At 39.0% G+C, this 27,977-nt stretch overlaps 1 protein-coding gene across 1 annotated transcript; it reads left to right on the forward strand.

The window, feature by feature from the left end:
• Nucleotides 1-97: 97 nt before the first annotated feature.
• On the forward strand, nt 98-27,926 carry LOC132111922 (protein GREB1-like). Its single transcript, XM_059519538.1, is given in 31 exon segments — nt 98-258; nt 618-719; nt 877-1,053; nt 6,618-6,829; nt 6,976-7,132; nt 7,645-7,776; nt 8,499-8,621; nt 11,093-11,215; nt 11,481-11,666; nt 12,734-13,084; nt 16,243-16,371; nt 16,456-16,557; nt 16,654-16,851; nt 17,591-17,771; nt 17,859-18,042; nt 18,200-18,336; nt 18,599-18,947; nt 19,066-19,181; nt 20,199-20,392; nt 21,279-21,739; nt 21,825-21,927; nt 22,840-22,995; nt 23,109-23,248; nt 24,102-24,263; nt 24,469-24,673; nt 24,762-24,924; nt 25,978-26,199; nt 26,285-26,420; nt 26,531-26,731; nt 27,253-27,391; nt 27,506-27,926. Coding segments are annotated over 31 exon segments (5,562 nt in total). The 5' UTR covers nt 98-101; the 3' UTR covers nt 27,670-27,926.
• Nucleotides 27,927-27,977: the final 51 nt, after the last annotated feature.

Below are 27,977 nucleotides of genomic sequence, written 5' to 3' on the forward strand. Positions count from 1 at the left end.
CTGTAAATTTAATTTATGTAATTAAATTTTACAGCACTAATGTACCTTCACATTTCCAATTGAACTTTTCATAAATTATCGTCTTAATTTTATGAAAGGTCATGGGGAATTCATATACAGGACACCTTCAGAGCACACGGTTTGAGGAAGTGCTGCACAGCTCCATAGAGGCGTCTCTGCGCTCCAACACAGTGGTGCCCAGACCTGTGTTCTCTCAGCTGTACCTGGAAGCAGAGCAAAGGCCTCACTCTCATGATGGTGAGCTTTTACTTCTGTGGTCTTTTGTGGCCTCACACTCTTTAGAATGCATCACCTGTTTTGAGTATCTTATACATCCCCTAACTACACATGAAGTGACAGCATCAAGTCATAAAAGCTCATCCATGTTTATTTACATTATAAAAAAAAAAAAAAAAAAAAAAAAAATATATATATATATATATATATATATATATATATATATATATAGGTTTTTTATTATTATTTATTTAATTATTTACTTTCATATTTGTTTTTTTATTATATATATATAAATATATATATATATATATATATATATATATATAAATACAGTATATATATATATTTATATTTTTCTGTTTTTTTTTTTTTTACAGGTCGAGGAGATGATGACGATGAAGAGGATGGTTCATATACAAACAGCCCTCCAAACCCATATCAGTTGATGCCTCCACCAGAGGGATCCTGTACTACAGATGGTGAGATCATATGAGCCATAAATAACAGAGCAGATCAATAATGACTATTTTAGCTGTAGTCAGTACTTTTGTAGCCATTCAGACTACTGATTGATGATCAGTGATTCAGCATGTTCATAAAGTCACTGTGTCCTAATTCAAACTTGTGCAATTTCAGGGTTCTGTCAGGCGGGCAAAGACCTTCGGCTCTCGTCCATGGCCACCAAGTCTTTGGAAGTCCCTACTGGGTTTTTGCTTGTCGGAGCAAAATCTCCCAGCCTGCCTGATCACATTCTGGTGTGTGCGGTGGACCTGCGCTTTCTGCCCGATGAATGTGGACGTAATGCACTTTTAGGCAAGACACCGTGAACATTGTGCACCAATATTTTCATTACCTGCATTACAAAAAAGCCAAGAGCCAGATTGCGAAAGATAGGTAGAAAATGATAGAAGTCCTGATTTGGGTCAGGGTACCCCAACCTCAAAAGACCACATTTCCATTTGTCAGAGAGACATTTGTGGGTCTTTAATTTGGGTTTCTATGACCCTCATATAAGCAGCTTGATAGAAAGACAGCTAGAGAACAGCATATATACATGGCGTTGCTAAATGGTTGCCAAGCTGTTGTTATGGTGTTCTGCACGGTGGCTAGGTGGTTGATACAGTGTTCTAGGTAGTTACTAGGACATTTCTAGAGGGTTGTTAGGTTGCTTTAGGTGGTTGGTAAGGCATTACTAGGTGGTTTTATAGGGTGTTCTGTGTGGTTGCTAGGGCATTGCTAGGTGGTTGTCAGGGTGTTCTAGGCAGTTGCTAGACAGATGGATGCAAGGGTGTTGCTGTAGAGTTACTGGATAGACAGACAGTTGCTATTCAGTTGCTAGATCATTCTGGATGATTGCTAGGTGGTTGGTGGGCTGTTCTGGGTGCTTACTAAGTAGTTATAGACATTCTGAACTCTATTGGGGTTAGACAACACGTTTCAGGACCTACTCATTGTCGAAATCATACTCTAGATTTAATACTGTCACATGGAATTGATCTTGATAGTGTTGAAATTATGCAGCCAAGTGATGATATCTCAGATCATTATTGTCACGGTTGGTAAACCGTGATCTCAGGGTTTTGCACTTTGTGGGTGAAGTCTGTGTGTTATGCGTCAGCACTCATTAGTTTGTGGGCGTCTCCGCTAATTGTCATCAGCAACAGCTGTCACTCATTACTCATCCCTATATATTGGCTTGTCTAGCGTCTTGTGTTCATGAGAGCGTTGTTTCATGTACGTTACTTATGTTTGCTTTCTTGTGTGTTTCTGCGTTGGATGTCCGTGTCTCCCCGGAACCCCGTCCACTCTACGCACATCACCAACAAGCAACATCACTTATATTCGGCTCGCTTCCCCGCAGTTCCTGTGTCACCCTCTCCTGCTGCAAACTCATCTCCGCCATCCGGATCCTTCACCCACCTGCACCATCCTGGACTTTGTCTTCCCTTCAGCGTCATCTTTGTGTCTTATTGTTGTCCTGTATCATTGTTCTCATTAAACCGTGTTTAACTCGCACTTGCTTCCTGCCACTCCTTCACCCAGTCGTTACAATTATTTAGTTTTGTGCAAACTTCATATAGCCAACATTGTAAATTCTACTTCTTGTTACAAGTATGGAAGAACCATCACTTCTACCACAAAAGACTGCTTTTTAAGTTATCTTCCTGATGTATCCAAATTCCTTAGCATATCCAAAACCTCAGAACAACTTGATGATGTAACAGAAACTATGGACTCTCTCTTTTCTAGCATTTTAAATACAGTTGCTCCTTTACGCTTAAGGAAGGTTAAGGAAACCAGTATGACACCATGGTATAATGAGCATACTCCCACCCTAAAGACAGCAGCCCGAAAAATGGAGCGCAGCTGGAGGAAAACAAAACTAGAGGTATTTCGTATTGCTTCGCGGGAAAGTAACCTATCCTACAGAAAAGCATTAAAAACTGCTAGATCCGATTACTTTTCTTCTCTTTTAGAAGAAAACAAACATAACCCCAGGTATTTATTCAACACAGTGGCTAAATTAACGAAAAATAAAGCCTCAACAAGTGTTGACGTCCCAACATCACAGCAGTCAGACTTTATGAACTACTTTACTTCTAAAATCGATTCTATTAGAGATAAAATTGTATCCATTCAGCCGTCAGCTATAGTATCGCATCAGACAGTGCACTATAGACCCACTGAGGAACACTACCACTCATTCTCTACTATAGGAGAGGAAGAATTGTATAAACTTGTTAAATCATCTAAACCAACAACATGTATGTTAGACCCTATACCATCTAAGCTGCTAAAAGAGGTGCTTTTAGAAGTCATAGATCCTCTTCTGACTATTATTAATTCCTCTTTGTCATTAAGATATGTCCCCAAAACCTTCAAACTGGCTGTTATTAAGCCTCTCAAAAAACCACAACTTGACCCCAAAGAACTAGTTAATTATAAACCAATCTTGAATCTCCCTTTTCTGTCCGAGATACTAGAAAAGGTGGTATCCTCACAATTATATTCCTTCTTAGAGAAAAATGATATATGTGAGGATTTCCAGTCAGGATTTAGACCATATCATAGTACTGAGACTACTCTCCTTAGAGTTACAAATGACCTGCTCTTATCATCTGATCGTGGTTGTATCTCTCTTTTAGTTTTATTGGATCTTAGTGCTGCGTTTGACACAATTGACCAGAACATTCTTTTGCATAGACTTGAACACTTTGTTGGCATTAATGGAAGTGCATTAGCATGGTTTAAATCGTACTTATATGACCGCCATCAGTTCGTAGCAGTGAATGAAGATGTATCATATCGATCACAAGTGCAGTATGGAGTACCTCAAGGCTCAGTACAAGGGCCGCTACTCTTCACGCTTTATATGTTACCCTTGGGAGATATCTTCAGGAAACATGGTGTTAGCTTTCACTGTTATGCTGATGATACTCAGCTCTATATTTCTTCGCGGCCCGGTGAAACACACCAATTTGAAAAACTAATGGAATGCATAGTCGATATAAAAAACTGGATGACGAGTAATTTCTTACTGCTAAATTCTGAAAAAATAGAGGTGTTAATTATAGGACCTAAAAACTCTGCATGTAATAACCTAGAACACTGTCTAAGACTCGATGGCTGCTCTTTTCAATTCTTCGTCATCAGTTAGGAACCTAGGTGTGCTATTTGATCGCAATCTTTCCTTAGAAAGCCACGTTTCTAGCATTTGTAAAACTGCATTTTTCCATCTCAAAAATATATCTAAATTACGGCCTATGCTCTCAATGTCAAATGCAGGAATGTTAATCCATGAATTTATGACCTCAAGGTTAGATTATTGTAATGCTTTATTGGGTGGTTGTTCTGCACACTTAGTAAACAAACTACAGCTAGTCCAAAATGCAGCAGCAAGAGTTCTTACTAGAACCAGGAAGTATGACTATATTAGCTCGGTCCTGTCAACACTGCACTGGCTCCCTATCAAACATCAGGACATCTAGAGCCCCAGATACAGATCCCCTGTAAAGACCTTGTCTCAGATGACCATCAGGACAAGACCACAGGAAACAGATGATTCTTCTGCACAATCTGACTTTGCTGCAGCCTGGAATTGAACTACTGGTTTCGTCTGGTCAGAGGAGAAGTGGCCCCCCAACTGAGCCTGGTTTCTCCAAAGGTTTTTTTTGTCCATTCTGTCACCGATGGAGTTTCGGTACCTTGCCGCTGTTGCCTCTGGCTTGCTTAGTTGGGGTCACTTCATCTACAGCAATATCGTTGACTTGATTGCAAATAAATGCACAGACACTATTTAAACTGAACAGAGATGACATCACTGAATTCAATGATGAACTGCCTCTGTCATTTTGCATTACCGATACACTGTTTTGCTAATGAATGTTGTTCAGTTGCTTTGACGCAATGTATTTTGTTTAAAGCGCTATATAAATAAAGGTGACTTGACTAGTTGTTACTAGTGTTGCTAAAAATAGATTTTTCATTACTTGTAAATTGTTGTTTACTTTACTTACTAAATTACTTGTTTCAATGTTGCATACAAAGTTAGAAATTCCACTATTGTGACCATGTTCTAAGTTGTTACAAAGTTCCAATTGGTTGCTAGACAGACAGAGTGATCGAAAGAGGGACAGACCGACTGATATGGTTGTTGCTATGCCATTTCTAGGTAATTTAAAGTGGTTGCTAGGCAGTGTATTATTGGGCCAGGGTACTATGAATAGTTGTTAAAGTATTCCTAGTGAGTGCTAGAGCATTGCTTGGAAGTTGCTATACAGTTTCTAGAGTTCTAGAATGCTATGTGATCGGTAGAGTGTTCTGGGTTTAAAAACATTGTAGAAATTATAGACTTTATGTAGCTCTTGTCTTTCCAGTTTCTCCTGGTTGATTCACAGCATGAAGATGAATGAACCACTTGTTTTAAAATCTTCCTGATCTATTAACATTTGTTATGACAGTTGTGTCAAACATTAAAATGCGCAATAACTTTCATATCACTTAACCAGCTTATTAATTTTTGACAGCAATCCCATAGAAATATACAGAGCTACTGCATAAACAGAAGTGCAGTAGAACAACATTCTTAAAGGGATAGTTCACCCAAAAATCAAAATTATGTCATTAATAACTCACCCTCATGTCGTTCCAAACCAGTAAGACCTCCATTTATCTTCAGAACACAGTTTAAGATATTTTAGATTTAGTCCGAGAGCTCACTTGGCTCAGTGTCGAGTGCAAAAGAACCAGGGAACCGTTTTCTTCAACCGGTTTATTGAATCGATCTGTCCGAAAGAACTACTGGTGATCCGAAAACCGATGCAACCAGTTCTTGACTCGTGAAAGAGTCATAATCTGGCTCGGCTCGGTGTTCATCTTCAGTTCTCTCTTCACAGCAGTTCAGTCAGTGTACTGTTTGAGTAAATGAATTACTCCGGGATATTGGTTTGTTTTAACTCAGAGGGAGCCAGCCACATTAAAAAAGTTAACAGCATAAGTAATTTGTGGATCAATTCGTATTGGAGAAGCGAACCGTTTAAAACGATTAAGTTCGATTTGGTGAACTGGTTCAAGAAGATCCGGTTACATCGAATGATTCGTTCGCGAACCGGATATGACAAACTGCTTTGTTTTGAACTCTCTCACAACAGACACGGAAGAGAAGACAATGCTGAATAAAGTCGTAGTTTTTTGCTATTTTTGGACCAAAATGTATTTTCGATGCTTCAAAATATTCTAACTGACCCTCTGATGTCACATGGACTACTTTGATGATGTTTTTCGTACTTTTCTGGACATGGACAGTATACCGTACACACAGTTTCAATGGAGGGACTGAGAGCTCTCAGACTAAATCTAAAATATCTTAAACTGTGTTCCAAAGATAAACGGAGGTCTTACTGGTTTGGAACGACATGAGGGTGAGTTATTAATGACATAATTTTTATTTTTGGGTGAACTATCCCTTTAAGATGGCTGCAGGCTTGTTTCTCTGGTGTATAAGGTCTATATAGCAACAGCCTAAAAAATGAGCAAAAGATAGACAGAGAGAGAGACGTAGAAATGGGACAACCCTAAGCACAGAGCCAGTTCTTGGGTCAAGGGACCCTAACCTTGTGGGACCTTATTTTCATTTGTCAGAGAGACATTTTAAGCCCTTCAATTTGGGTTTCTATGGCTCTCAACTCAGCTCATAGCCCTCGCCCCCAGTTTTGGTTTGTGGCTATGGAAACTGGGTGCTTAGCTGGTTAGAGTCTGCACTATGTCTCTATTTTAGATAACTGTTCTTGGTCTTCAAGGAATCTAGACAACATCTGGGCACTCAAAGACATACAGAAAAGAAAACATATATTCACCATGTGTCTTGTCTGTTGTAGGTTTCTCAGGGAACTGTATGGGCTGCGGAGAGAAGGGCTTCCGCTACTTCACTGAGTTTGCCAATCACATAAACCTGAACCTCACCACACAGCCTAAGAAGCAGAAGCACTTAAAGTACCACCTGCTCAGAAATGCACAGGGCATTCTGGTCAAGGGACCACCAATCTGCTGGAAAGGAACAGGTAAGACGGCACAGAAATAGTCAGTAAAGGTACCATTCTACATTTTATGGTAATATTGATGAATGGACATCTTATTTTAGAAGCGTATTGCATCAGCAATGCCTCTGTGGTGGAATATTGACAACCAATGACTAGCAGGAGGGTTAATATGACTCTGTTCAGCATCTTGGGTCAGCCTGACCCTTTCAGCAGTGCTCGCCTTCACAGACTGTCAGTGCAGATGGCCAGCACACCTAGTTTAACTCACTGCTACCATGGAGACACGTCAACATTGAGCGGACGAGCTTTGGCAGCGTATGCACATATTCAGAGAGCATTTCATGCTTCACAAAGTACTCAAACACTTAAAGAGGAAGACAACATAACTGCAGCATATTTATAATAATAAACTGCCTTGTGTTGATGTGTTGTGGATGCTAATATTGTTATATTCAATTTTATAGTTGTTCAACTTATTTTTATAGCTGTTATTTTAGCTGGTGTAATGTGGTGCTAAAGTTGCATAGTTTGATGTTAGGTTTCTAGTGGTTTCTAGGACATCCCTAGGTGATTGCTAAGGTGTTTTGGGTGGGATCTTTACTGGCCCCAGGTGTGGTATTGGTCAATGTCAGTCTATGGGATTTATCAGCTGTTTTTTTAAGTTGCCAGGCAGAAATGGCAGACTATTCGGTGTTCAGTCTTTATGCACACAGCCTTGAACACATTTAACCACGCAGGTAGGAAACACACAGGGTGTTAAGATAGTACAGGTTTGCAAGGCTCAACCATCTTGTTGCTAAATTAATATTTACTGTATTTACTTCTACATTTAAACTGCTATGATTCACTTTTCCCTATCTCACAGATCTAAACACCCATCTCCATTTATCTGAGGGTTCCCCTCCCTTAACCAATGGGAGTCATGATCCTGGACCACAACAGCCTCCGGCCCAGCCTGAAAAAGTGGCCAATGGTCCTGGAAGACCCAAAGGAATAGGTAACCCTGCCCTCCAGTAGTCACTATTCACTCAATGTTTATATTTCAAGCATGGATTAGAGAAAAAGGAAACCTCAATTTATCAGGGGAGGTCCCTAAACTAATCCCCCCTCTAGACTTCACACCTCCAGTGAAAGAGAGCAGCCTTTTTGAAATGTTTAAATGCTTTAAAAAGAAGCAGCTGTATTGTCTAGGCCCTTTCCTCCTCCTCTTTTGTTTTTGGTGTACAGTATGTCGTTATTCAGCATTTGGGGCTGTAAAAGATCCTTCTCTTTTCTTTCAGCACTCTCTGACTATAACCTCTATAAAGTGACACTGTAAAGTCTCTTCCCTTCTCTCTCCTGCTCACTGTCTGCATTGTAAAATGTGAGACTTCCTTCCTGTTACTTTGTTTTTCATTAGGATTTAACACATTGCCCCTTCTTTTCTGGTCCTCTTTACATATAAAGGGACGTATGCGCTTGCGTTTACAGTTTGGTTAATGTAGAAAATAATATTCACATCTTATGACACCAAAACCCACCTTTAAAGTAAATTTACATTATGTTGTTTTTAGATTTACATTTACACAAGAAAAAAGGAAAGTTTGGCAGGGTAAACTTTGTGCTTGGTGCAGAAGGTTTTTTTGTGTGTGTTTTTTTGACAATATAACAGCATCGATGGATGGATGTTCTCTGCAGCTGTTCTGTTAATCCTATTGACCAGTTGTGCTGATTTTCAAGGCTCCATGGCAAATACTGGGCCTCCCAAAAAGAGGCACAAGGGATGGTCCCCAAAATCCTCTGCTCCTACAGAAGTCACCCCAAGACCTGCTCCCAACAGCATGACCAATGTCACTAAATCAGGTAAAGGGGTTGGAAGATAATTATTTCCTAAATTATTGCCCTATAAGAATATTAAAAGATCTGTGAGCAGCAGTATTTGGGTTTCATTGAGGCACAATATTTCTGCTTCTACATTTTTAACACTGTAAGGACTTATATAATATAACATTATGCAGCATTGGGAGGCCTTATGGCAAGGAGGCTTAAGGCTAGATATATATTTTTTTTAATTTAGGTTATAATCCAAAACCCCAGGACTATCTACACCCCTGTGCTTGAGTGCCAAAAATGTGATGTGATCTGACTGCAGCACACACTCTTCCGAAGAGGCCTTTATAATTAAAGACGTGTTTGCTTTTCATCAAACCTGAACAGAGTGTTCTTCTGATTTTCTCTGGAGAGCATTGAGCAAATGCTCAAAAAAAGCAACATTATTTAAAAATAACGAGTGACTCATCTGGACTTATAATAACAAGTCGTTCCCAATCTTTTGTCCTTAAAGCCTTACACACACACAAACGCACACACACAAACACACACACACACACACACACAGATATATATATATATATATATAAAGTAAAAAGAAAGTCCTATAATACTTTTTTTAAATACAACCCGAATTCCGGAAAAGTTGGGACGTTTTTTAAATTTTAATAAAATGAAAACTAAAAGACTTTCAAATCACATGAGCCAATATTTTATTCACAATAGAACATAGATAACATAGCAAATGTTTAAACTGAGAAAGTTTACAATTTTATGCACAAAATGAGCTCATTTCAATTTTGATTTCTGCTACATGTCTCAAAATAGTTGGTTTCGGGGCATGTTTACCATGGTGTAGCATCTCCTTTTCTTTTCAAAACAGTTTGAAGACGTCTGGGCATTGAGGCTATGAGTTGCTGGAGTTTTGCTGTTGGAATTTGGTCCCATTCTTGCCTTATATAGATTTCCAGCTGCTGAAGAGTTCGTGGTCGTCTTTGACGTATTTTTCGTTTTAATGATGCGCTAAATGTTCTCTATAGGTGAAAGATCTGGACTGCAGGCAGGCCAGGTTAGCACCCGGACTCTTCTATGACGAAGCCATGCTGTTGTTATAGCTGCAGTATGTGGTTTTGCATTGTCCTGCTGAAATAAACAAGGCCTTCCCTGAAATAGACGTTGTTTGGAGGGAAGCATATGTTGCTCTAAAACCTTTATATACCTTTCAGCATTCACAGAGCCTTCCAAAACATGCAAGCTGCCCATACCGTATGCACTTATGCACCCCCATACCATCAGAGATGCTGGCTTTTGAACTAAACGCTGATAACATGCTGGAAGGTCTCCCTCCTCTTTAGCCCGGAGGACACGGCGTCCGTGATTTCCAACAAGAATGTCAAATTTGGACTCGTCTGACCATAAAACACTATTCCACTTTGAAATAGTCCATTTTAAATGAGCCTTGGCCCACAGGACACGACGGCGCTTCTGGACCATGTTCACATATGGCTTCCTTTTTGCATGATAGAGCTTTAGTTGGCATCTGCTGATGGCACGGCGGATTGTGTTTACCGACAGTGGTTTCTGAAAGTATTCCTGGGCCCATTTAGTAATGTCATTGACACAATCATGCCGATGAGTGATGCAGTGTCGTCTGAGAGCCCGAAGACCACGGGCATCCAATAAAGGTCTCCGGCCTTGTCCCTTACGCACAGAGATTTCTCCAGTTTCTCTGAATCTTTTGATGATGTTATGCACTGTAGATGATGAGATTTGCAAAGCCTTTGCAATTTGACGTTGAGGAACATTGTTTTTAAAGTTTTCCACAATTTTTTTACGCAGTCTTTCACAGATTGGAGAGCCTCTGCCCATCTTTACTTCTGAGAGACTCTGCTTCTCTAAGACAAAGCTTTTATAGCTAATCATGTTACAGACCTGATATCAATTAACTAAATTAATCACTAGATGTTCTCCCAGCTGAATCTTTTCAAAACTGCTTGCTTTTTTAGCCATTTGTTGCCCCCGTGCCAACTTTTTTGAGACCTGTAGCAGGCATTAAATTTTAAATGAGCTAATTAAGTGGATAAAAGTGTAAAATCTCTCAGTTTAAACATTTGCTACGTTATCTATGTTCTATTGTGAATAAAATATTGGCTCATGTGATTTGAAATTCCTTGAGTTTTCATTTTATTAAAATTTAAAAAAACGTCCCAACTTTTCCGGAATTCAGGTTGTATAATATCCACATACCTCAAAGCATATAAGTTCTCCTGCCCCCTTGCAAACTCTGAACCAAGGCAGGTTGGGAACTACTGACTTAAGAGATTTAATATTCTGATTGCTTTTGGCGACGGAGGTTTGTGTGCATGTGTACATTTGTGTGTGTGTGTGTGTGTGTGTGTGTGTGTGTGCGCGCACACGCAGACTACTTCAAACAAGTCAAGTGAATGCTGCAAATTATGTGCACTGTTATATCAGCTATCAAGTGTAGATGTGTTTGTCCTCAGTGGACAGCGGGGCATCTGGGTGTTTGTCTATGGGGTCCTCGCCGCGTCATGCATCTGGGGAATCTGTCACAGTGCCTGATCACCTGCTGCAGACTTGTGGGCTACGACTGGTCATTTTTAAAGGTAAAATCTCAACATTGTTTGGTTCTTGCTATATTTTTTTCTGACCCTGTTTACAATAATAGCAGTTTCTGTTCTGATTATTTACAAAATGACTTTACAAAATAAAGCTGTATGAATGTTTATAGAAACATAAAATTTAGGAGCAACCTGGGCACTTTTAAACTATTTGTGTTTTTTTTTGTCTACAGTGATAGCGGGTTCCCACCACTTTATCTTGGGCCTGCTGTCAGTTAGACCGTGTTTGTGTGTGTGTTTTTGTCTGTAGGACACGGGACACTCCCACATTTGTGTGGGAACCTCGGGGATGTGCTGGTGAGTGGCCTGCTGCAGAAATGCTATCGCACTTCCCAGAACCTCCCACAAGTCTATGAGCAGTATGGCACCACTCCCATTCAGCCCATCTCCACTGAGATGCTCATCCTGCTGACTGTCTACTATCTAGTGCAGCTTGGTAAGAACAACAGTATTTCATGCACCTTCCACACCGTCTGTTTTTGCCCAACAGTAAACTTTTTGATGCCAGAGACCTCCATTATGATAAGTCCCTTCCGAAAATATGAGGGAACTATATTTCCATGCATAGATCCCTGTATAGAAGATGAATTTGTACTTTTTGAGCAAAATATCAAGCACAATATCAGAATGATGTTGTTTCCAAAATTAAATAACTGGCCTTTTGTATTGTCACAGCGCATTTAAACAAAAGCACTTGATACAAATATAATAAAAAATTATACAATTATACAAAATTAAACAAATTCAGTCTTTAAGTTGATGTATTAAAATGACAAACTAAAACTAAATTCAATAAAATTTAAAGCTCAATAGAAAAAAAATACTCACAATTTCTAAAACACGAAGAAAAAAACCCCACAAAATATAAAAATAAAAGCTATAAATCCTTCCCTATGGGGAAGTTGTGTCCTAGTGGTTAGAGAGTTTGCCTCCTAACCCTAAGGTTGTGTGTTTGAGTCTCGGGCCGGCAATACCACGACTTAGGTGCCCTTGAGCAAGGCACCGAACCCCCAACTGCTCCCCGGGTGCCGCAGCATAAATGGCTGCCCACTGCTCCGCGTGTGTGTTCACTGCTGTGTGTGTGTGTGTGTGTGTGTGCACTTTGGATGGGTTAAATGAAGAGCACAAATTCTGAGCATGGCTCACCATAATTGGCTGTATGTCACGTCACTTTAACTTTTTTTTCACTTTCAATATTATATCAATAACACTAAAATAACACCGGTTTACGGTTAAAAACTACACCAGTAAGAATAATAAAATAATTTAGTTTTTTTTTTTAAAGAACAAAGTTAACACTTATAACTGTGTGTTAAAAAACTGCATGATTAATATTAATAAATAAACAGATACAATAACAGCCCTCTTAGCACCCCAGTGATGTCCCCTAAGAGTCATTGGACTAAGACTATATTTAAAATATTTTATTATTTTGGAACCTTAAATTCTTATTTTACATTATATACTGTAAAATGACACTAGTTAATTATCGTCTTACAACAGCACCTGACCAGGCTCCTCTGATGGAAGACTTGGAGCAGATCTTCATGCGTTCCTGGCGTGAATCACACCTAACGGAGATCCGGCAGTATCAGCACACACATGCACAGTTTCCCACTCCTCTCCCCTGCCTCGCACAGCCCCTTACTCCCTCCCAGCTCCCCTGGCTGGCCAAACTGGCCACCAGCTCATGTGGGGAAGGAGTTCTAGTGCTAGACACAGCACCCTCTCTAGCTGAAGCACTGGAGGACACCTTCCACAGACTAGTAGATGGCAGGTTGAGGCAGACCAATTATGTGGTGATCATCTGCATGAACAGGAGCCAGGAAATAGAGTCATGTGTGGTGGTGACAGGTACAGTATGTGGGTTACAAATGTACATCTACGTACTACTACTAAGGTGTTTTTTTATGTCTTTAGACTAGATGTAGATATATCATTTTGGCTATCAGCCTTTAGAAATTTTTTTAATTTTCTGTATTGATATTAGATATTTATTTAGATTACCTTTGCCATAATCTAATGCTTACTTACGTTTATCTTTCAAAAACACTAATAATTTAACCCTTGTGCATTGTTCAAATTCACTACCCTTTCGTTATATTCAGGATGAAAACATCCACTCAATTAAACTGCTGTAAAAATGTATCAGATAATTTTTTTTTTTTTAATTTCTTTTGCATAAATATATTAAATCAACCTCAGTCCTGATCAAAACTACCAAATGTTTTTTTTTAAAAAATCCAAGATTTTAACTCTTTAATTGCCAAGTTTATAAATGATGTCACTGATTTGGGGGGAAAAACAAACAAAATGACTTATTTTCAATATAAAAGTAATTGTGGCCATTAACCCTTTAGATAGGCCTGTGCAAAAAAAAAATGTTTAGTTTCTGGCTTGTATATGGAGTTATATGGAGTATAACAGCAAATTATAGTGTTTGTGTGTGTGTGAGATTCTTGATTGTTGGTTGTTTTCCCTGTTGGGCAGAGGTAAAAAAAAAAATTTTTTACTGTTGATCACTAGGTGGGACCATTAACCCTTTAGATAGGAGTGTGCAAAAAAAGCTTAGTTTCTGACTTGTATATGGAGCTATATGGAGTATAACAACATATTATATTGTGTGTGTGTGTAAGAGAGGGAGAGAGAGAGAGAGTGTGAGAGAGACCTTTGCGCACAACAAAAGTGTATTTATGCACCTGCTGCCTTTTAACGGTGATGATAAGTATAGACTAAACAAAAGCAAAGTACGTGGATTTAAACACTTGCATGCCATCGTGCTGGTCATTTAATGGTGAGAAGAGCAGCAAGCAACACGAGAAAGGGCTTGACTTGTACCAAAGTTTTAGAAATGATTATGCAGCTTGACCCCTCCAGCGAGCTGCAGTTTATTTGAAGTTGGTATTGCATTTTGGTTCATAATAAATTATTTTCATAAATCTGATGCAAAGTAGATTTTTTGTACAAAAAAATCTAAAAGTGCATCATTGAAGAATTTTAAGGTTTTAAACTGGCTTTACCATAAAGAAAAGACAAGCATTTCACACATAGGCCATCCGTACTTTTCACCATCAAAATAATCTTTTTTTATTGTTTACTCCATGTAGTTCTGAGAGCATGAGGTGCATATTTGGATTTTTTCAGATACAGTACAGACCAAAAGTTTGGACACACCTTCTCATTCAAAGAGTTTTCTTTATTTTCATGACTATGAAAATTGTAGATTCACACTGAAGGCATCAAAACTATGAATTAACACATATGGAATCATATACATAACAAAAAAGTGTGAAACAACTGAAAATATGTCATATTCTAGGTTCTTCAAGGTAGCCACCTTTTGCTTTGATTACTGCTTTGCACACTCTTGGCATTCTCTTGATGAGCTTCAAGAGGTAGTCACCTGAAATGGTCTTCCAACAGTCTTGAAGGAGTTCCCCGAGAGATGCTTAGCACTTGTTGGCCCCTCTGCCTTCAGTCTGCGGTCCAGCTCACCCCTAAACCATCTCGATTGGGTTCAGGTCCGGTGACTGTGGAGGCCAGGTCATCTGGCGCAGCACCCCATCACTCTCCTTCTTGGGTCAAATAGCCCTTGATGCCTTCAGTGTGAATCTACAATTTTCATAGTCAGGAAAATAAAGAAAACTCTTTGAATGAGAAGGTGTGTCCAAACTTTTGGTCTGTACTGTACATCAAGGTAAGTGCACAAAGGTCTCTCTCACACTCTCTCTTTCTCTCTCTCTCTCTCTCTCTCTCACACACACACACACAATATAATATGCTGTTATACTCCATATAACTCCATATACAAGCCAGAAACTAAGCTTTGTTTTGCACAGGTCTATCTAAATGGTAAATGGTCCCACCTAGTGATCAACTGTAAAAATAACAAATTTTACCTATTCCCAAAAGGGAAAACCACAAACAATCAAGAATGTATGATTTTATGGTGTCATGGCTTTGCAAACAAAAAATGTAGTTATAATGGAAGTCAGTGGGGCAAAAACAGCCACAAACCATAACTGAGGGAGAAAAAAATGTAATCTAATGCTGCACAAAAACTAACAATGCATCAAAGCCAATGTTGTTACTAATCTTTGACATGCCCTAGACTGTGATAGAAGGTAAAAAAAATTATCCAGTCCACAATCACTTTTTATATTGAAACTCATTTTGTGTGTTTTTTTCCCCCCAAATCAGTGATATAATTTATGAACTTGGTAATTAAAGAGTTTTTTTTAACGTTTTGTAGATTTAATCAGGATTGAGGTTCATTAATAGATTTATGCAAAATAAATTGAAAAAAACATATACATTTATCTGATACATTTTTACAGCAGTTTAATTTAGTGGATGTTTTCATAACGAAAGGGTAGTGAATTTGCCCAGTTTATTGTTAAGGTTTTGAAAATTTTCAAAGCATTTTCCAAAAATATGTGTCAAAATAAGATTTGTCACCAAAAATCATTCCATTTGCTGAAACACAGAGAAAGTTGTGGCCAAAATAAGACTCAACTTTACCCCCTTGTGGACGAAAGCGTCCCCAACAACGCATAAGGGTTAATAACACTGTGAAATTTAATCTTTTGTAAATATGAATAAATATAATAATAGTAAATAGTAAACAGTGGTCTATGGTTAAAATATGCAGCTATCAACATAATGAAACTGATTAATCGCAAGATTCTTTTTTTTTTTGTCTAGAATAACGAAGCAGTAATAATATTTACATTTGGTATTCTCTAACTTTGACAATTAAAAAAATAAAATCATGATGATGTCTAATCTTCAATTCAGCATTTTTGTTGTTGTTCTTTTTTTATTATTATTATTTATTTACACTACATAGTATAGATTTATGTATAGATATAGACCTAGTATAGATTTTCAGTCTTGACATAAAAATTTGGTTTATCTGTATTGGCCATAAATGTACTAACCATCTGCAATAAGCATGTAGATCTGAAATTGAAATTGGATTAAAATGTTACAATATCAATGTTTTCACACAGGGAAGCACCAGGCTCGTGCTCTAGCTGAGAGTCTTCTCTCTCCTAGTGATTGTGTGAGAGAGATCATCCATGAGTTGTCTTCTGGGGTGGCAGCAGAGTTGGGGTCCTATTACAGTTCTCTGGGTCCAGGTAAGACTGCTGGCTTGATACATGGATCTCACCTCTGTGGTTTCCCCATACAGTGTTTAAGTGCATTTGTATACCACTTATCAGATGGAGATGTGGAAGCCTTGTTGGAGAAAGCCAATCCTGAGAACACTGCCCAGTATTCTAGAATAGAACCATCAGGAGACAGTCCTAAAGCCAAGTGTGCTGGTGAGACTGCCTTGTGCGTGAAAGTATCCAAGTACAAAGTTAATGAGATATATACTTTGAGCATAAGGTGTTTTAACACTTTGTATTTTTCAATAGAATACTCCGTAGAATGGCACAAGATTCGGCCCATACAGCTTGCCATGGCTCGGAAGCTGCTCTCGCACGTTTGCTCCATCGCTGATTCCAGCACACAGAACCTAGACCTTGGTTCCTTCAAAAAGGTTGAGTTCTTAATCTGCGTTCCTCCCTCTGAGGTCACTTTTCATCAAGTCGCCCTTCACTTGTGGAACTCAGGTAAAGTAATGCGACTCAATATGAGTCTCTACTACACCCTTACAAAAACTTAAATAGAGTAAGTAAGCAAAAACAGTGTCCTAGTAGAATCCTTGTAAGTGTACTATTTCAGTACGTCTTGGAACTAAACTGGCCTTCATGGTTTATAAAAGTGTACTTTAAGTGTAACAGCAGTAAACTTTGAGTACACAATTAGTCTATATCTAAGTTTTATATATTGTTACTATTAGTTTACTAGTTATTCAATTCTGATTACTTTTTAGTTTATTAAAGTACACTTTGAAATACACTCTCAGTAAACTACTAGTTTAAAAGTTTTTATACTGTAGTTATAATTGGTTTGTTTAAATGAAATTAACATCATACTTGTAGTTTACTACTTATATACTATTTTTTGCACTTTTAAGTAAAAGCAAATTATACTTAGTTGTACTTTTCTTGTATTTGATTGTCCCAAAAGTATCCTGAAAGAATATCAGAAGTTTAAGTTGGGACAAATATAATTAAGCTTCAATGCATACATGAAATATATGCAGTATATACTTTATATAACAGTATAAGCCAAGTATACTTAAGTATAATTTTAAGTATATCTCTGATAAGTATTAAAGCCTACTCTGTCATCAATCTACTTTTTTTTAACACACTTGAATAAACTTATTTTTTGTAAGATACTGGGAGATACGTCACAATGTAATATATTGCAGATAGATCTCACTTCCTGCTGTTGTATTTCCAGGGGTGTTATGGGAGTTAGGACTGGACCAGAACTGCTTGTCGCTGAAGGAGGCTGAGCAGTATGTGGTAAAGCTGAATCCGAGTGCAGTGGGAAAAATCAACAGCCTCGTTCAGAAATCCAAAACGAACCCCTACACTCTCTTCATACTAGTGCACGATCACGCACACTGGGACATCAGCAGGTATGTGACCTCCCATGTTTCTCCATTAAGCCTCGTCTTTGCTTGGCTGTTGGTGCAATTATCTGTATATCTTTATTCTTATGCCAGTGGGCAGTGCAGTGGAGGAGACTCCAGCTTAGGACTAGTGGACAGCCTGCTGAACTGCAGACAGATTCGGGATGCTCCCAACATCCTGACGCTCCATGTGACTTCGTTCCCCTTCACCTTGCAGACTCAATACACACGCATCAGCCCTTACAATGAAATCCACTGGCCCTCTGCATTTAACAATGTAAGAATACCACTATTTCTATCTATTTAAACCAGTAAGTTAAGCTCCTGGAAACTGAAACTTTGTAAAAGCTCCTAGCTTTTGACCACGACCACAGAACTTCTTACTAATTCCTAAAGAGTTTACATTTTGTATATATCCGTTTTTGCACACCTAGGATGTAGATCTTTATCACGAGAAGACAAAGTACTTCGGTGTATCCGAGCTGCTGGAGACGACCCGCTCTGGAAGTGGGCTTCCTCTGCTGCGATATGACAGTTCATTTGAGAGCATGGCTGCTGCTCTGGAAGAGAGGTTTGTTTTCTGTGTTATTTTTTTTATATTGCAGCTGTTAATTAATGTATATTTTAAATAGCTTCTTGAACAGCAGATCAGCATATTAGAATGATTTCTGAAGGATCCACTGAAGTCTGAGTGGCTGCAAAAAAATCAGCTTTGCCGTAAACGACATTTTTAAATATATTAAAACAGTAATTCTTTAGCTGAAATACGGTTTACAGTATTACTGTTTTAGCAACTCATACTCCCACTGACAAGTTTCCTTATGTCTCCTCAGGCTCCCAAAACTACACAGTGCAGTGATTCGCACCCATGTGCTGATCCAGCATTACTCTCTGGCCCTGATGGCAACAGCGGGCGGCCAGGCTTTACAGGCTCTGCAGAAGCACGTCTCAGTGGAGACGCTGGAGATGGTGCAGTGCCTCCTCAACACATCCCAGCAGTGCCCCAGCCGTCACGGTCACATGCTGCTCCTGAGGATCCCCTCACCAGCTCTCGCTGCCTTCGCTCACCAGCGCCTTTGCAATGTCCGCAACCGACTCGGCCTTCACAAGCAGTTTGAGATCATCCTGGGGGATCCATACTCTGCTCTCACTGTAGGAAAACACTTCTTGGACCAACTAAGGGTATTTACTATTAATCTTTTTTTTTTTATAAATTACATTTTGTGTCATTTATTCTTGTGTCCATATTTTTCTTTATATCCCTAAATCATATAACCTTTTGCTTTTAATATGTGTCCAGGTATGGCTGAAGATCTTGGACCCAGAATGGGCTCCTCGAACATATCTAGAGCTGGAGGCTATACCCTGTATCCTCATCTTAACTGGCATGGATCCACTTGGAGAGTCTTTACCCAGGTAAAACACTCACAGAAAGTTTTTTTTAACTTGTCTAAGCTTGATGCAGAATGTATTACATATATTACATTTTAGGCAACATTACTGGCAAATACATATATGTTAAATATAAATACCGGCAGCTGTTAAATATATTATTTTTTTATTGCATTTCATATAATAAAAACTACCTACCTTAAGAGTACTTTCTTTAAAAAAAAAAGGATTGTTAACATAGATTAGCAAGATTTAGAAGGCCCATTTCTATTTTGTTTGATTGTCCAAATAAGTTTTTTTTTTTTTTGTACAGGTCAGCAAGACCTCAAAAAAATAATTACCTGTGGCAATTTAAGTCCCTTTTCAAAATAGTTCATGCTGTCCCATTTTTTTTTTTACTGCCACAGGTTATTTGACAGTATTATTCCATTCAAAATGTCAAGCACAATTTTATAGCCTAAATTTTAATATCAATGTTTAATATCAACCTATGCATATCTAAATGTAAAGGTCATAGAAATTAATACTACTTTAACTTTATGTTTTTATTTTATATAATATTATATTATAAAATATTATAATTGTCTGTATAATATAAAATATTGCTCTTATGTAGAGCAATGCTGTACAGCACTTTCCTGCAGAGTTTAGCTCTAAACCTAATCAAACACACCTGAGTTTGCTAATCTGTGTCTTCAGGATCATTAAAAAAATCACATTTAGGTTTGTTTGATTATAGTTGAAAGAAATAACTCTGCAGGAACGTGGATCTCGCGAGCCAGATTTGGGGATCACTGCTGTAGAGTAAAACATGCTTGCAAGCTTTAGTGGTTCAGTTTGGGAGCATCTGTACCATTCAATGGATCATTGAAAATGATTCATCATGATTAATCATTATTCATTAATTCAGTAATCACAAATGACTAGAGAAGGAAAAGTCATGGAAGTGACAAGAGTCTTGGGACTAGATCTTAAAATAATAGCTTTACTTCATTTTCATGGTTTATACTTAAGCTTACCATGTTGTTCCTCTGTCCTCAGATCTCTGAAGTACTGTGACCTGCGTGTTATCAGCTGCTGGTCTCTGCAGCGCACCACTCTCGAGCAGGAGCTGGGATTGGCCGCATACCTACTGAAGACAAAACAAGATGGCCAGCACGCACGCTGCGACCTGTCAGAGAGTGACCCTGAAAAACTCAGCAGCACTGACAACGAGGAGGAGGTTGTAGTGGATGGTCAGTATTGCAAAGCCAGAAAACATGAAGTATTTACTAAACTGAGCATAAACCATTTTGTTTTAAATGTAGGAATGATGAGGGTTTATGTAAACACTAAATTAGACGGTAACATGGACAAGGCACGCCACAACTGGCCCAATCCTTCAGATAGTCAGAGAGTAAGAATGTCAAGCTATTAGTCAGCTCATCTGTGTTTTAACACAGTCTTCAAACACAGCTTTTGAAAAGGAAGAGGATTCTCTCCTGAGACTTCAGCATCTCCTCATTATCCGTCAGCACCTCATGTAAGGAAACAAGAGGAAATGGAGTTTAATCACCTCAATGACTGCAATGTTCACATAGGTAGAACTGTTTCTTCCTTCAGGGACATTTCCAAAAATCCAAACCACAATGAATCAAAACATATATCCAAATCTAATCGATTTCAAACTAAAGGATGACTTTGCCGATTTTCAACCAGTTTTGTATTGTTTCAATGTCTGTAGTATATGTAGAAGTACAATGTCTAATATTTCTCATGTTACCTGCACCCAGATGACCATGTTTATTTGTCAGCAAAAGTTGTCCTTTAATTGTAACACTTTGGGTTGTTAGTTAAAATCATGCATAACAAAAGTGATTGTAATTCTTTGAGCAAATGTTTGCAAGTTGCCACATCATTCTTTCAATTTCAAAACATTTTGTTCTGATTATAACTGATATACTAATCAAATAAACTGATAACCTGAGTGGTATGTTTAATTTTTGGTCTGTTTTGGGATTTGGGATTTGGGACTTGGGACGGTGAAGTGGGGCATTGCTTTCGAAAAGATTCCTGAAACAAGCGAATTCAAAGGTTTGACATACATACTTACTGAGCGTACCTCTCTCTGGTGGTCTGTAGTAAACAACGATCTCCCTAGACTGGGTAACCAGGCCTCCCCAGCTGGCTCTCAGCACCTCCATTCTGACTGGACTCCTTTGGATCCAGACAAGCAGCCCAACCAGAGGCGGCAGTCCAAATCCACTTCATCTGGATCTTCGTCCACACGGCAGAGCTGCTCCTGGGCACGCAATCTCAACCGCCCTCCTGTGGTACTGCTCCCTAAGGCTGTCTACGACCTCATCACCACAATGGATTCCAGTGGCCTGCCCAAGTCAACTTCCTTCCTCCCACACTCTTCAGTAGAGTGGGTCAACTCCTTTAGACCTGTCCTCAGCAAAATGATGACCTGCACCGAGCAGTCGCTGTACTATCGCCAGTGGACAGTCCCCAAACCCCACCACATGGACAGCAGTAACCGAGCGCAAGGACGCACTGATAACTTCCACCCTCGAAAGCTGCTGCTAAGTGGGCCACCACAGGTAAACGAGCATCTGCAACACTGGATGCCACTGTCAGTATTTGGCAGTATTTGGGTTAAAATTGGAATTTGTTGTGTGTGTCCAGGTGGGAAAGACTGGGGCATATCTGCAGTTTCTGGGTATTCTCTCTCGCATGCTGATCAGACTGATGGAGGTGGACATCTACGATGAGGAGGACATCAACTGCAGTAAGTATTAAAAAGTGAAAGTGACATGACATACAGCCAAGTATGGTGACCCAAACTCGGAATTTGGGCTCTGCATTTAACCCATCCAAAGTGCACACACAGCAGTGAACACACACACACCATGCACACACACCCGGAGCAGTGGGCAGCCATTTATGCTGCATTATGGCCCAATACAGCCCAATACAGTTGGGGGTTCGTTGCCTTGCTCAAGGGGACCTCAGTCAAGGTATTGAGGGTGGAGAGAGCGCTGTACATTCATTCAATTCAATCCCCCACCTACAATTCCTGCAGGCCCGAGACTTGAAGTCACAACCTTTGGATTACGAGGCCAAATCTCTAACCATTAGGTCATGACTTCCTTCATATTAAAGTACTACTTCCTCTAAGGAGTACTGCTAGCATATTACTAGCATATTGGCTGTTTTTTAGTACTTATATTTCAGAGAAATTTGCACAAGCTTGTGTTTCCTGTCTTCCCATTTCCTCCTCTATTTGCATATGTATGAATGGACACTAATAGAGCAAAAAGCGTTGAGTGACCTGTCCTTTAGGGATGGAACTTGAAAGGAATCACATTATTCATTTGGGAATCAGTTTAAATATTCTATTGCACTGTAAGGTCTTGATTAAATGAAAAGTATAGAGTCATAAGAATAATTCAGACTACATTGGTTGCACTGTATATTTTTTATTGACTGAAAAGAACCAACTCGTAAGAGTAATTTGTTCAGGATTCAGAGTAGTCCAATTGCACTGCTGTTTTTACTTCACTAAAAAGAACAGACTCATAAGATTAATTTGTTCTGGAATCATGTTATACTAGTGCTGCTGTTCATTTTTGCTTTAAGTCTTAAATCTGTCTGATTGTCCTATAAGAATCAGTGAAGTTATTAATATTTCTTTCTCCAGATTTCGAGAAAGATTTGGTGAGATATCATCAGCCCGTTGAATTATGGCCCAATACAGATACTATGCGAGGGATGCCCTTTGATTACACTATCCATGACCCTAAATACGAGGACATTAGCTCTGTCTACTCACCCGACTTCACTCCAAATTTAAATGGTGAGACCATCAAGACAATCATATATTGTTTAGTTGAGCCCTACTATAGTAGTTCTGGTCATTTTATTATGTTAGTTTTGTTGAAATTGTTTGGTTTGTCTTTACTGCTTTAGATGGAAACTCTAGGAGGCAGGAAGATATGTATCTACGCAGGCGAACGGCACGGATAAAACTCTCTAAATATGCAGCTTACAACACATACCATCATTGTGAGCAGTGTCATCAGTATATGGGTTTCAATCCGCAGCATCAGGTGAGCCCCAATACAGTTCATGACAGCTCTCTTGAATACTTGAATCTGATTGGTCAATGGTAGTATTAAAGGGTTCATATGATGCTTTTTTAAAGATCATTATTTTGTGTATTTGATGTTTCCGAATATGTTCACATGCTTCAATGTTTAAAAAACAATTTTTTTCAAATACTGTACATTATAGTCGGTCCTCTATACCCCGCCTCTCTCAAACACGTCATTTTCTCTTCCAACAAGTCTTTTTTGAACAGTCAATAATAAAATACTTCAACTAATAACAAAACATACGTATAGTAGCTGATTACGAAGTGCCAGATTGTCGTAGCAAAGTCAGAATTACCTCCTCTCCTGGGTTCATGAAACGGTCATCCATAAAATGCGTTGCTGTTCTGTTGTAACTTGTAAGTAATCTTAAAGATTCCTAAATGCATCAACTTTCAGAAGGCCAAATAAAGTGCTTTTGCTTTCGCCTAGAAACACAGCATCTCCCTGATATGGCTGCTTCAACACTAACTGCAGTTAATGAAACCACACCGTCTTACTTGCGTAAACATTTGGGCGGCATTATGCAAATATTTCCACATAGTTACATAGGGGCGTGTTTGAATGAGCCGTTTTAGGAGGGCGTGGCAGAGGCTTAACTTTGATAAAGAATATCTCTTTGGTTTTGAGACTTTAGTCTTTGCAATTTCTGGGATCTTATCTATGCACAATCAGCTTGTAATGCTCCAAAGAGAAAGGAAAACTTGTAATCACATCATATGATCCCTTTGAGATTCTGATCCATTGAATAATCCATAATTTGTGTATTTTGGTCTGACTGTATTTTGGGATGTTGATTATCTGTTTGCAGCTGTACGAGTCCACCCTGCATGCCTTTACTTTCTCTCACCTTCTACTGGGAGAGGAAATCCAGCTCTACTTCATCATTCCAAAATCCAAAGAACATTACTTCTCCTTCAGCCAATCAGGAGGCCAGCTGGAGAGCATGAGACTGCCTCTTACTTCCGATTGGGTACTGACCAGCAGTCAACTAGTAGATGCCAAATATGCCATGACTGCATGATGAAAACTAAATTTTCACTTAATAGTTTCAAAATACAAACTAGCAAAGTTCTTCTAAAAGGGTTTAGTTTACTAAGCTTGACTAGTTCCAGACTATTTAGTGACTAATATGTAATAAAAATAACAACAATTAAAGCTAGATTTGATGTTTGCAGAATCCTGATGCTATCAAAAGTCCAATATTCATGCCCACCACCGGTCGCCATGAGCACGGCTTGTTTAATCTGTATCATGCCATGGAAGGAGCCGCCCACCTGCATATTCTAGTGATTAAAGAGTACGAGATGGCCGTCTACAAAAAATTCTGGCCCAACCATATTATGCTTGTCCTACCCACTATCTTCAATGGAGCTGGAATAGGTAACCATCAGTAGATTATCATACTGTCTAATTGATATTGATGTCAGTGAGGTCTTTAATAAAGTTGCTTTTTCTCCCACATTCTCAGGAGCAGCTCATTTTCTGATTAAAGAGCTGTCTTATCATAACCTGGAGCTAGAGCGGAGCCGGAGAGTGGAGCATGGCATTCGGCCACAAGATGTCTGGCCCTTCATCATCCTTGCAGATGATTCTTGTGTAATGTGGAACAGTGTTGATATTGATCCAAAAAGGTACTTAATTTTGTATTTTCATTTATTTACACTTTTGTTTTTACATTTTTCATATATACATTTTATTATTTTTGTTATATTTTTGGGAGCTTAAAAATAAGTTTTTGTGAGTATTATATATATATATATATATATATATATATATATATATATATTATTATTAACAACGATAGTTCCCCTTCTAGTGAACTCCACACATTGGGGAATGCAGCCTGCATGACCGATGTCTGAAGAACGTGTGAAACAATGCCAGTCTATTGGTCTCCAGTGTCTCCAATGAGAAACTCTGTTCGCATTTGTCTCTCTTCTCGAGTGATGAGTGACAGGTATTTGTGTCTCGCAGTTCGGGTGCCGCTGCTGCCAAAGCAAAGCGAGGCCTCGGATCGCAGGATTTGCGGCTTAAAGGGTTACTTGATTTGAAAGAAAACAGTGCATCCGTGTGCCGTGGCTGACACAGAAGAGTTTAGACTGCCCACGTATGAACTTCCAGGTACCCCAGCCTAGGACGTCATGTGCCAGGTGGACCAATAGATTGGCGTTGTCTCCAAATGCTTCAGACACCCATCATGCAGGCTGCGTTCCCCAATGTGCCCCCTAGGGGGCGCAGCGCCTCGTTCCCTCTCGGGGAACCATGGTTACATGCATAACCCAGGATGTTTTTTACTTCATCTTCTAAAAAGATGCCAGACTCAAAATGGTGCATTAATACTTAAAATTAATTAACACTTAAAAGACATTTTCTTCCTTTGATTGGTTGCAGTTTATTCTCGCCATGAATATACCCTTAGAAGCTGGTATGGCGTTTAAAGAAAAGAAAGATAGAAAGAAAATACATTTTAAATGTATTTTTAGCTTGAATTTTTTTTTTTTGAGTGTCATTTTTGTTATTATGATTATTATTTATAACACATCAAAAACTTAAAGTAACTACAAATAAATAAATAAAAATGTATCCAGTCATCACAAAAGACTGATTGAATTTCATTGATCAGGAAGTATAGTAAGTTTGTTTTGGATCATCTGTCTTAATTCGTGTATTTGTATGTTTTTCAGTGGTACCGCAGGGACAGAAAGAAATGTGTCCTTGAAACTGGTTCTTCAACACATGGAGTCTTCTCCAGATATTACTCAATATGGCTTATTTGGAATGAGGAAGTGGTCCAGTCGTGCAGGTGGGGCCGGACGGCAGAAAGAGCCCTTCTCACGTGGACACTTACATGACTTCCTGCTCCTTAATGTGGACCTCACACAGAATGTGCAGCACAACCAGAACCGGTGAGTCCTGAGAGAAAGTCCAACTAATCTGATTGTTTTTTCCTCCATTATTGTCCAAATATTCACATCTCGCTCTCCACACTAGTTTCAAATGTGATGATGTGGACTTCAACCTGCGTGCCCACAGTGCAGGCCTCCTCATCTGCAGGTTTAACAACTTCAGCGTGATGAAGAAGCAGATCCCTATTGGTGGATATGGGACCTTTATCATCAAGACTAAGGTAAGTTTCTAGCAAACATTCAAAACTGTATTCATGCTTAACTGTATAGATGTATGATAAAAGTCATATTCCTTGAAACTAATAAAACAATTGAACTGAATTCTCCACAGATGACCGATGTCCCCACCACAATCCAGCCGTCTCAGTACATCTGTGCTCCAGACAGCAAGCACTTGTTCCTGGCCACACCAGCTCAGCTACTGCTGGAGAAATACCTCCAGCATACCAGCCATCGCCTCTTCCCCCTAAGTGCCCAAAACTACAGCCACCCGGTCCTCTCTGTCGACTGCTACCTGAACCTCGGCCCAGAGGTACTTCAACAGACTATTACTAGCTTAAAACATTCCGTAGTAGACTGGTGTAGGGCTGGGCAATTAATTGAAATAAAACCGAAACATCTCAACTGAAATCAAATCGCAAAGACTGCAATTTAATAAAATAAATAGATGTGTTGCATGATTCAGAGAGAATCACAGAACTCCATCTCTGCATGTGCTCTGAGTATGGGTTGCTTGTAAAGTGCATTTTGGAAAGCAACATAGCAAATAAACCTGCTGCTGTCGACTAAAGTGAAGCTTTTTCAGGGCTACCTGCAGTTTTCTGCCAAAAAAAAAGCTTTTTGGTTTAATGTTTGAAACCGAAGTATTAAGACTATAATTTTTGTTGTTGTATTGTTTTTCAATTTTGCAGCCCTGCACTGGCAGTACCAGATGGTAATACCATGGTACTTCAAGGAACCTTAATTAAAGTGTACCTGTTGCATAACTACTGTGTGACCTAGCTGCTTCCTTTCACATGAATTTTTTTTTTTGTTGCTTTTTTCTGTTCCCAGGTGACTGTTTGTTTTGTCAGCTCCAAACCTCACTCCATTAACTTCAGCACTACTGGTCTGCTCTTCAGTGGCCTCCTCTTATACTTCTGTGATTCCTTTGTGACTCCTGCATTCCTTAAAAAGTTCCAGTTCCTGAAAGGTAAAGACCAGGCAGAAAAGTAATATATCCATCAATCTGTCTGTCCATTTAGCACATGAAAACATAAGGAAATGATCTTCTGTTTAAGTCATCATTTGCTCTTTTCTGCTCCAGGGGCAACTCTGTGTGTGATCTGTCCTAACCGGAGCTCTCTACGTCACACTGTTGTTCGGCTGGAACTGGAGGACGAGTGGCGGTTTCGTCTCAGCGATGAGTTTCAGACTGCCAATGCTAAAGAGGACCAGCCTCTCTTTTTCCTTACAGGAAAACACATATGACTCTCAAAGCCTGAAGACTCAGCACTTTGGTCTTATCACCTGTCCTGTCTGTATATAACATTAGCTCTGTATATAATGCACAGGATGTGCTCTAAATTTACTGATTGCTTGCTGTTGTTGTTTTTCTCTTTTTAAGATCATACAGGAAATGTATCCAATTATTACATTCAATATAAAACACACCTCAAAACAGGATTTACAGACACCTATAATTGTTTAAAATGTATTTATTTACAGTGAGTCCGTGACATTTCCAATATCTATCTTTCTGTGTTTTATTGTTTGTCAATTTAATCGTTTTTTCTGTC

Source organism: Carassius carassius, chromosome 31 (genome assembly GCF_963082965.1).
Source record: "Carassius carassius chromosome 31, fCarCar2.1, whole genome shotgun sequence".
Lineage (NCBI taxonomy): Eukaryota > Metazoa > Chordata > Actinopteri > Cypriniformes > Cyprinidae > Carassius > Carassius carassius.